Source organism: Myotis nattereri, assembly GCF_964212035.1.
Source record: "Myotis nattereri genome assembly, chromosome: 18".
Taxonomy (NCBI): Eukaryota; Metazoa; Chordata; class Mammalia; order Chiroptera; family Vespertilionidae; genus Myotis; species Myotis nattereri.
Genome location: NC_138093.1, coordinates 16,804,150 through 16,815,898, shown reverse-complemented (window position 1 = coordinate 16,815,898; position 11,749 = coordinate 16,804,150). Strand labels below are relative to the sequence as shown.

The following is an 11,749-nucleotide window of genomic DNA, read 5'->3' as shown; positions in this document are numbered from 1 at the left end:
GAGGTGGAGTTTCACGCGGTTTTTGTGGGGGGTGGGGATGGAAGGGGGGTCATTCTAGAATCTAGACCTAAGATACCAAAGTGGAATGGTAAAGATTTGACTCTGAATCAAAGTTGCTGTTCATTTTGCACAAGTGTCATACTATCTGCATTAGCTAGAGCTTCTCAGTGCAGTCCCTTTTCCACAATGTCCCCCCAAAATACAAACCTCACTTGACAGGTTATTAACCGAGGGCTGACTGACTGCTCTATTGCATTCTCTAAAGAAAAGGTTAGTGGATTCCCTTTCCCTCTTTTCAAGCCGAGGACCTGAAATTCTAATTTGAATAACTGGGATGATTCTTTTTAATTCCCATCTTCAAGGGGGCGGTGACCAGGACGCCACAACTTAACCATTGACGCCCAAATCAGCTGCCAAAATCTTCACGCTCTGCTCCGGGGTGCGTCAGATTAGTCCCAGGGTCCAGCAGCTCTCACTGCGCCTGCGCCTTGTGGCGCTGCAGAGCGGGCGCAGGCGCCTTGAGGCGGAGCTGGGTGAGGCGGAGCTGACTGCGGCGCCTACGAGCCGGTCGGGGCGGCTCCAGTGTTTTGGGGCCTGGGAACTGTGGGAGGAGCCGGCGGCCTCACCTTGGTAACCACATCGCTGCCCCGGCTCGGTCTTGCAGGCCTCAGCGCTGTCATCGCCTTTGGGGTCCCGGGGACTTTGGCCACCGTTTCCGGAAGTAGCTCTGCAGGCCTCTTTGAGGCACCCCCACCCTCCCCACGCCGCCGCCGCCGCCGCCACCATGCAGGGGGAGGACGCCAGATACCTCAAAAGGTGACTCCCCAAGGCACAGCCCCGCCCTCCTGGCCGGGGACCCTGAGATATTCTTAGAGGTTTGGGGGTTGGCCTTGAGGTGTCACTGGGCAAAGCGAGACCCACGCTCCGCAGAGAGGTGGACACGGGAGGAGTCCCAGGAAGGGAAGGGAAGGTGCATTGGGTGAGAGGTTCTGCAGCCGCCCACCTGCCTCCGAGGGGCCTGGAGGACCTCGCGGTAGCTCCTGGCGGCTTCCCCGATTTCGGGGGGAGGGGCTAAGGACGAGGAAACCCGGCTTCTCGTGCCCCCCTCCCCTTTTCTCATTCCAGTTCGGCATTTCCCCTAACAGGTCAATCCCCTGGGGGCCTGGAGATGAGGTCTCCTGGCGCTTATGCCCCCCGCCTCCAGTTTGGGGTCCCCTGCCCTCGGGTTCTGACATGATGAAGGGGAGAGAAGTGGTGGCTTTTCACTGACGGGAGGCTGGACTGAGATGTTGCTCTCCAGCCTGTGTCTGCTTTCCTCCTCTGCTTCATCCATTTGACTGCCATGTGTGTGTACGGTGTCCTTTTTATAGGATCGTAATTATCAAGAGGTTCGTCCAGAAGCTTGACATGGAACAGGCCGTGATTATTTTAATTTTAAAATATTTGTGGTATCAGTGACTCTTTTAAAGAACACTGTAAATCTGTGGGATTATTGGTTTGACTCCTGTCAAAGATAAGATCATCCCTGATGAATAGGATACCTCTCAGTGGACCAAGAGTTACTAGTGATCCAATAGAAAAAAACACCTTAATTAGGACGCTCCATTCTTAAAGCCCCTGTCACATGTATTCTTTTGGACACAGTTTCCTTATATAAAAACGGAAAGCAGGGCAAATATTACCTTATGAGAGGACCAAATGTGAAAATGCTTTTAAGAGATAAAATATGCATGTAGGGTGGTGGTATTATTATAAGTTACAACATGCTTTTACTGAGTATATTTATCCTGGCGTGGCAGGGCCCTTATCATTACAGAAAGATCTCATCTTAAAAGGGATTCAAACAGTTGTATAGTCAGCCAACCAATCAGCTAACTGTACAGTCTTTGCAGGACTGGGGCATCTATTGCCTGCCCTTCTCATTTTTGAAAAGGATATGTAGTCATAACAAGTCTTTATTTCCTCATTGATTACATTGATCTTTTCAATTGAAAATTTGGTGACAGAAGAAAACAAATTCTTTCAACTTTAATATAAGATGGTTCTTGAGCAGTGGTTCTCAACCTTCCTAATGCCGCGACCCTTTAATACAGTTCCTCATGTTGTGGTGACCCCCAACCATAAAATTATTTTTGTTGCTACTTCATAACTGTAATTTTGCTACTGTTATGAATCGTAATGTAAATATCTGATATGCAGGGTGTATTTTCATTGTTACAAATCGAACATAATTAAAGCATAGTGATTAATCACAAAAACAATATGTAATTATATATGTGTTTTCTGATGGTCTTAGGTGACCCCTGTGAAAGGGTTGTTCGACCCACAAAGGGGTCGCGACCCACAGGTTGAGAACCGCTGTTCTAGAGCAAAGAGCCACTGTTACAGCATTAGCTTATTTTCATGTAATAATACAGTTGTGCCAGAAGGTAGTTTTGTTTAGGCATACTTACTAGTATAATTCCAGGGCAAATGCCCCGGTTGCAGGGTCCATCCCCAGTCGAGGGTGTGCAGGAGGCAGCTGGTCAATGATTCTCTCTCATCATTGATGTTTCTCTCTCCCTCTCCTTTCCTCTCTGAAATAAAAAATAAATAAATAAATATATTTTTTAAAGTATTAGATGAATGAGACATACTTTCCCTGCCTTTATGGTGCTTAAAATGTAGCAAAGAATACATATTTGAAACTGTATATTACCAGAAGTAATTATTTTATTGTGTTTATGAGAAGTGATATAAGTATATGATAAATATGTGGCCTGTGTAAAGCTTTTTTCACACAGTATACTCAGCATTTATCCATGTTTTGCATTCATCAATACAGTACTTCATTTCTTTTAATAGCTGAATAATAATATATGTTATGGATACAGTATATTTTGTTTATCCATTCATCTGTTGATGGACATTTAGGCTGTTTCCATCTATTGGCTATTATGAATAAAGCTACTATGAACATTCCAGTACTAGTTTTTGTTTAAACATCTGTTTTCACTCTTTCGGTATATTTTCAGTTGTTGCTGGGTCATATGCTAATTACATGTTTAACTTCTTGAGGAACTACTGAACTGTTTTTCACAGTGGCTGCATCATTTTACTTTCCCACCAGCAATGTATGTGGGTTCCAATTCTTCACATTCTTGCTAGCACTTAACTTATTTTTAAAAAATGTGGCTATTCTGATGGATGTGAAGTGATATTGTAGTTTTGGTTTACATTTCCCTAATTACTAGTGACATTGAACGTCTTTTCATATACTTCTTGGCCATTCTCTGCCTTCTTTGGAGAAAAAAATCTTTATATTTTCTGGAAATTGGTTCCCTATCATATCAATGATTTGCAAATATTTTATCCCACTCTGTGGATTGTGTTTTCACTCTCTTCATAGTGTCCGTTCATATGCACAAGTTTTAAATTCATATTTTGTTTAGTTGCTTTTGCTTTTTTAAAAAGCTTTACATGATCACTGATTTTTAAATTCTAGTCCCTCCCTCCCCTTTGTCAACAACCCACCAGCTCATTCTCTATACCTATGGGTCTGTTTCTGTTTTTGTTTTTTTTACTTATTTTGTATTTTTAGATTTTTATTGCTGATATGTACCACATCTTCTTTATCCATTCATCTATTGATGGAAACCTAGGTTGCTTCCATATCTTGGGTATTGTACATAATGCTGCAGTGGACATAGGGGTGCATATATCTAGTGTTTTTGTTTCCTTCAGACAAATGCCCAGAAGTGGAATTGCTGGATAATATAGCAGTTCTATTTTTAAGTTTTTGAGGAATTACCATACTATTTTCCATAGTAGCTGCACTAATTTACAATTCCGCCAACAGTGTATGAGGGTTTCCTTTTCTCCTCATCCTTGTCAGCACTTGGTATTTGTTGATAGCACTCTGACAGGTGTGAGGTGATACCTCATTGTAGTTTTGATTTGAATTTCCCTGATGATTAGTGATGTTTAGCATCTTTTCATGTCTGTTGGCCAGCTGTATGTCCTCTTTGGAGAAATGCCTATTCCAGTCCTCTACCCATTTTTAAAATTGGATTGTTTGTTTTTTGGTGTTCAGTTGTATGAGTTCCTTATATATTTTGGATATTAACCCCTTGTTGGTGTATCATTTGTGAATGTCTTCTCCCATTTAGTAGGTTGTCTTTTTTTTTTTTTCCTAGAATGCAAAACCAGCATTAGTAGGTTGTAGAAAAGGAGTTCAAAGATAAGGAGATTTATTCAGTTCAACCCATAACATTCAAAAAAGTAAATAGGATTTCAAAATCATTTTATTCTTCCAATTTTTATTTTTAATTTTTGAAACATCTTTATTTTTCAAAGTATTACATATGTTCCCTTTTTCCCCCCATTGACCTCTTCTAGCCCACCCCCGAGCTACACCCCAGGCCTTCACCACCCTATTGTCTGTGTTCATGAGTTATTGATATATTCATGCAAGTTCTTTGGTTGATCTTTTCCCACCCACCCTCCCCCACCTTCCCTCTGAGGTTTAACCGTCTGTTCCATGCTTCTATGTCTCTGGATCTATTTTGTTCATCAATTTCTTTTGTTTATTAGATTCCACATGAATGAGATCATGTGCTGTTTATCTTTATGACTGTCTTATTTCACTTAGCATAATACTCTTCAAGTCCATCCATGCTGTTGCAAATGGTGTCTTTTCATTTTGTTGATGGTTTTCTTCACTCTACAAAGCTTTAGTTTTATGTAGTTTCATTTGTTTATTGTTTATTTTTTGTTTCCCTTGCCCAAGGAGACATATCCAAAAAGATACTGCTAAGAGCGATGTTGAAGAGTTTACTGCCCATGTTTTCTTCTAGGAGTTTTATGATATTAGGTGTTACATTTAAGTCTTTAATCCATTCTGAGTTTATTTTTGTGTAAGGTATAAGAAAGTGGTCCAATTTAATTTTTATCATGTATCCAGTTTTTCCAACATCACTTATTGCATGTTCTTTACCCCATTGCATGTTCTTGCATCCTTTGTCATAGATAAATTGACCATATAAGTGAGAATTTTCTGTTCTCTGGTCTCTGTATTCTATTCCATATATCTATATGTCTGTTTTTATGCCAGTACCATACTGTTTTGATTGTAATAAATGAGCAAGGTATAGCCTTCCATTTATTTGTGTCTTCTTCGATTCTTCCGTGTCTTATAATTTTCAAAGTATAAGTTTTTCACCTCTGTGGTTAAATTTATTCCTAGGTATTTTATGCTTTTTGATGCAGTTGTAAATAGAATTGTTTTCCTAAATTCTCCTTCTGATAGGTCATTATTGATATATAGAAACACAATATATTTCTGTATATTGATTCTGTATCCTGCAATTTTACTGAATTCATTCATTAGTTCTAATAGGGTATTATTGGTTTTTTGGGGGGAAGGGAGGTCTTTAGGGTTTTGGTTGCTTTTGATGTCATTATTTAAGAAACCATTCTCAAATCCAAGGTCATGAAGTTTTGCCCCTATGTTTTCTTCTAAGAGTTTTTTAGGTTTGGATTTTAAATTTATGTGACCCATTTTGAGTTAATAATGTGCTGTGCAGCAAGGGTTTAATTTCATTATTTTATATGCCCAGTGTCTTGGCACATTTGTTAAAGAGATTGTTCTTTCCCCCAATGAAATCAATCAACTATATAAATAGGAGTCACCTTTGTGGAAATCAATCGACTATATAAATAGGAGTTTATTTCTGGGCTCAGTTCTATTCCATTGATATATGTGTCTACCTTTCTGCTAGTACTTCACTGTTTTGATTACTGTAGCCTTTGTAGTACATTTTGAAATTGGAAAATGTGAGTCTTCCAACTTTGTTTTTCTTTTACAAGATTGTTTTGGCTACTCAGTATCCCTTGTGTTTCCACATGGATTTTATTATCTCTTTTCCATTTCTGTAAAAAAAGCTTTGAGAATTTGATAGTGGTTATATTGAATCTGTAGATCACTTTGGGAATGTTGCCATTTTATGTGAATCTGATTTAAATGCATGTTAACCCAGCTCACTTGTTTTTGGAACTAGAACCTAGATAAGAACCATGGGCATTTTATGAGTTTTTAATATATCTATGCCTATTTTTATTTTACATTGCAGGAAAGTTAAAGGAGGAAATATTGATGTACATCCATCAGAAAAAGCACTCATTGTTCAATATGAAGTGGAAGCTACCATTCTTGGAGAAATGGGGGATCCCATGTTGGGAGAACGAAAAGAATGCCAAAAAATGTAAGTTTTCTTTCTTTGTGTACATTTTGAAAGTAGTGAACCTTATACAAACTTTGTAGAAATCTGATATTATTTAAATCTGCATAGATGATAAATCTTTATGGCATTCTTCTAGACATACTTCATTTTAGTGAAGCAGAGACAACATTAAACTATAGAGGCAGATATATTTAGAGAAAATCATGTCTATGTACATAATGGGAACCTACTAAAAAATACCTATTCTGATTTATTCCATTTAGTAAATGCATATAATAGAATATAAGCTACAACTTGTGAAACCAATTTTAAGATATGTTTATGTGGGACTTTTTATTTTTATTTTTTTTTTAAATATTTTTATTGATTTTTTACAGAGAGGAAGGGAGAGAGATAGAGAGTTAGAAACATCGATGAGAGAGAAACATCGACCAGCTGCCTCCTGCACATCTCCTACTGGGGATATGCCCGCTACCCAGGTACATGCCCTTGACCGGAATCGAACCCGGGACCCTTCAGTCCGCAGGCCGACGCTCTATTTATGTGGGACTTTTTAGCTTAATTTAGGAAGTTTGTATTTTCGGAGATCCTGTGTTCTTCCTTCTTCCCTGGAATTGCTGAAAGTAGTATGACTTCCAAAATTTCCAAATGGGGCATTCACCTTGAATTCATCCCTTAAAAATCTAGCCCTCTAGAAGATCCTAATAAAACAAGCATTTTCTGATTCAGCGTATTGAGCTTAAATCTTCCAATATCCTACATCCTTTTCTTTCTGCATTTGTAATTCTTTGAGGACCTCCTAGGGAACTGGCCTCTTTCATCAGTCTGCAGTTGTGCTGGTAATGATCTTGAATTCCTTCCATAGTTTTCTGGAAGTAAAAAAGGTCTGAGATTACCTAGTTTTCTCTCCCAGTCTTCTTCCCTCCATAAAAAATTTGATTTGGGAAGTAGTTAAAAAGAATTTTAGTGTGTTTTGGTGGTATTAAGTGTATTCAAACTGCTAGGAGTGCACGTGATAGTATTTATAACACTGAAAAGCACTGCATTTTTTCTGTATAGCAGTGGTTCTCAACTGGTTCTGATCCACCCCTCCCCCCACCCTCCCACCCCACCCCCGTTCCCGAGGTGACATTTGGCAATACCTGAAGACATTTGGGTTGTCATAACTAGAGGGGTGCTAAGGGACTTTAATGGCTAGAGGGCAGGGTGCTGCTAAGGATCCTATAATGCACAAAATAGCAACCTACAAACAAAGAACTATTAGGCCCAAAATTTTGATAGTGCTGTAATTGGGAAACTTTGGTGTATAACAGCCAAAAGAGTAGCTGCCTAGTCTATTAATATTCCTAATTTTTCTTCTTCTTGGGTTAGAAGGAAACTAAATCACACACTGAATTAATTAAAAATAACTGAGTCTTTGGATAATCTGCTAGATTGAAGAGATACACACTTGCATACACACATACACTGTAAATCCTAACTCACATGCTCACACGTTTTTCTGTTTTCTTACACCTTTTCTCTTCCATTTGTGTGCCTGTGATTGCTGCCTGAGTTTTGTACATTGTGCAAAATTCTTTGAGATCTTATTAATTTGCCAAAGACAAGCGAGCAGAGTTTTTGCCTTTAGAACCTCCTACATCTGCATTTCATGAGAGAAATTTAGATTTTAGTTCTTGAGAATGCAGTCAGTAACCTTATCTACACTAATAAAAGCGAAACATGCAAATTGGTGTCACTCCACTACACCCACCAGCCAATCAGGATGAGTATGCAAATTAACCCAACAAAGATGCCGGTTAACTTGCATATTCAGGCGAGGAGCGAAGACTGAAGACTGAAGAGGCTTGGCTTCTCTGCTGCAGTCGTAGCGGAGAAGCCTCCAGGCTTGGCTTCTCTGCTGCGGCCGGAGCTAAGGCCTGGGTCCTGGGTCCCGGGTGCCAGAGGAAAACCGGTGCCAGCAGCCAGGGGAAGGAAGGCCTATTGCACGAATCTCTTCATGCATCAGACCTCTAGTTCAACTATAATTAAATGAGAATGTTGTGTTTGAAAATCCAAAGTTTTTCTAGACAAGGGATGCATTCACTAGGGAGTCAGCCAGCTGGAAAGAATACTACCTACTGTTGTTGGAGTAAGTGAATTTAAACATCCTTAATGGGAAAACCCAAGGACCTCAATTTTGGAATACTCCACCCTGGTGCACACAATTTGGAGAGGAATCATGTTGTAGGACCAAAAGCAGAATGTGGTCTGTTGATAACTCAAGAGTTTTTATCAATGGCAACAGCTGGGGTGGAGGGGACACTCATAAAGATTGAGATAGGTACGAAGTGAAAATGTCATTAAATTTGGGTAGTCAGTGCTATGGCCCAGGTCAAGAAGACTTATATTTCAATCTTCTTTATTTGGCAAAGGAGAGTATAAGCCTATCTTTAATAGAGTCCTAGTTTCTGAAAATTTCTTTATGAGAAACTGATGGTTATAGTTCAAAAATAATATGGGTATTTTTCTTGTGAGTTTTTGGTATTATTAATAGATATGCCTATGAAGATTCTAGTTTTTTATTATAGGAATAATCAGTAATCATACAGGTAACATTTTCTAAAAATTCTACCCCTATCTATTTTTTTCTTTGTCTTTTGTAATAAGGAAAGGATTTAGGAGAGACCTATACACTAAAAGAAGAAAACCTGTCTATTACTTTTAATAGAAAGAAGATGAATCAAATTGCTAATATATGTGTTGGTAAAAAAAAAAAATAGATCTAAAAAGAAATAGAAAAATCTGCTTTATTAGATCAAGATACCACTGTACACCTATTAGAATGGGTAAAATCCAAAATACTGACAGGACCAAATGCTGGTGAGGATGTAAAGCAATAGGAACTCATTCATTGCTGGTAGAAGTATGTACTTTGGAAGACAATTTGGCAGTTTCTTCTAAAGCTAAACATAAACTTACCATATGATCCAGCAGTTTTGCTCCTAGATATTAACCCACATGAGTTCGAAACTTATGTCTACAAAAACCTGCACATGAATGTGTATAACAGTTTTATTTATAATTGTCAACAGTTGGAGGCAACCAGCATGTTTTTCAATTGACAAACAGGTAAGCAAACACTGGTGTGTCCATACAATCAAGTATTATTCAGCACTAAAAAGAAACCGACTATCAAGTTATGAACAGACATGGGGGGATTTAAATGCATATTACTAAGTAAAAGAAGTCAGGCTTGAAAAGCTACATTCTGTATGATTCCAACTACATAACATTTTAGAAAAGGAAAAACTAAAGTAAAAAAAAAATCGAGTTTATCCGGGTTTCACGGGGCGGGAGAGGAAAGAATAGGTGGAGCATGGAGCATGTTTAGGGCAATAAAACTATGCTTTATAATACTATAATGGTGGACACAGGATGCATTTCTCAAAGCCCATAGAACTGTACAACACAGTAAATCCTAATGTAAACTGTAGACCTAAATTGATAATGTATCAATATCAGTTCATCAGTTGTAACAAAGGTGGTAATAACAGAAAAAAAACAAAACTGTATTGGGGTGGTAGTGGGTGTATATATGGGAACTCTGTACTTTATGCACAGTTTTTCTGTAAACCTGAAACTGCTCTAAAAAACAACTAGTAAGAAATTTTAAAAACATACGTTTATAGTGTTTCTATTGTGCCTCATCTTTATCGGATTTCTAGAAACAATCAAGATTTTGAAGTTCCTGATAAAATTAAACATGAAGAGGTCTTTTGAGGGTTTTTCTCTGAATGGACTCTCCTTTCTATCTCTGTCTTCTGGTGTGCAGTAAAATTATACAAAAATAGAATCAAGCATTTAAAAGGTAGGAATATAAACAACCAAAAATTTTAAAATAAAGGAACAGAGTACTGGCTAGGGTTCTTGTTGCAAACATTAGAAACCATTGTAGCAGATTTAAATATAAAAGGAATTTATTAAAAGCTATTAGGTAGTTTGTAGAATCCCAAGAGGACCAGACTTAGGGATGACTATATAGCTGTGAGTAATTTCTAAATCACTCTACTGGACTTATTTCTAGAGAGATCATCTTCACCTGAATGATGATTGCACAGATGCTTAGTACAGAACCTTTTTCTGAGATTTCTGTCCCTGCTGCCTTCTAACACCTTGATGTCTCTCCAAATGTTAGCGGTCTTTACCAAGAAATAATTCTATATAATGGCTACTTTCTTATGTTTCTCTTTTTTAAAAAATATATTTTATTGATTTTTCTACAGAGAGGAAGGGAGAGAGACAGAGTTAGGAAACATCGATGAGAGGGAAACATCGATCAGCTGCCTCCTGCACACCCCCAACTGGGGATGTGCCCACAACCAAGGTACATGCCCTTGACCGGAATCGAACCTGGGACCTTTCAGTCTGCAGGCCGATGCTCTATCCACTGAGCCAAACCGGTCAGGGCTGTTTCTCTTTTTTAATCTGATCCTTGCGCGAACATACCTGCTGGAGTCTTCACCCTGCACCTAATTTTATGTTTTCATAAGTCTCCTTGGTGCCATAAATTCATGTAAACGGGCAGTTGTTTCCAGACTCTGAATAACCTTTTTTATTTATCTTCCAATGAATCTCCTGGACTAAATTAAAAAGGAGAGAAAAGCTGGTTTATTTATTTTTATTAACATATTAACAAGTATAAAATGTTCTTCAGAATTCCTCATATAGGTCTTAAAATGCATCGTGCTTTTTTTCTTCTTCCTTCTACTATATAATTTCCACGAGAAAAACTGAATCCGAAATAACCAATATTATGTCTTGTTCCTAACTGAAAAACATAAATGATTTCGTGACTATGGTCAGAAAGTGATTCACTCCTGGTAATATGGATTCTCACATCCAATGACTAAAGGCTTTATATGTATTACATCAGAAGATTGTTTTAAAATTAGGTCTTCCAATATGCTCTTCTGCCTGGAAAGGCTGATGTAGGCTTTATGTTCCTTTTGTTATCTCATTTATCCAGCTCAAAGAAAATCATTGTTTTGCATTGTTCTAAGCCTAATTATACCTAACACTTCATTATATGAGAGTCTTTAAGTGTGTTATAAGTTATTTAATGAAATATTATTTAAGTTACCACTTACTTTAATAATACTTGAATTGGAAAATTCTGATATGCTTGCAGCATTCGTCTTAAGAGTCTCAATGCCAACACAGATATAACTTCCCTGGCACGGAAAGTGGTTGAAGAATGTAAACTCATTCATCCCTCAAAACTAAATGAGGTAGAGCAGCTGTTGTACTATCTCCAGAACCGCCGAGATTCCTTGTCAGGAAAGGGTAAGTAGGAACTTCTGACTTTTTAATGCAAACTGGACTTGTTTGACTGTAGTTTGAGCTTTACATAAATGTGGGGGTTTTTTGTTTTGTTTTGTGTTTTGTTTTGCCAGTGCTGTGAATAAGTAAACAAAAGAATAGACAAACATATTCGTTTTATACATGTTGAGCTTTATATTAGGCCAGAGACCTGGTGCACGGCATTT

General features: G+C 38.2%; 1 protein-coding gene across 2 annotated transcripts in view; it reads left to right on the top strand.

Moving 5' to 3' along the window:
• The first annotated feature begins 515 nt into the window (after positions 1–515).
• KIFAP3 (kinesin associated protein 3) overlaps positions 516–11,749 on the top strand; it is a 116,538-nt gene continuing 105,304 nt past the window's right edge. For both annotated transcript variants that reach the window (XM_081113197.1, XM_081113196.1), the window contains exons 1-3: positions 516–816; positions 6,111–6,242; positions 11,392–11,546. In XM_081113197.1, the coding sequence (XP_080969323.1) occupies positions 785–816; positions 6,111–6,242; positions 11,392–11,546 (319 nt within the window). In that variant the 5' untranslated portion in view covers positions 516–784. The remainder of the gene's footprint in view (positions 817–6,110; positions 6,243–11,391; positions 11,547–11,749) is intronic.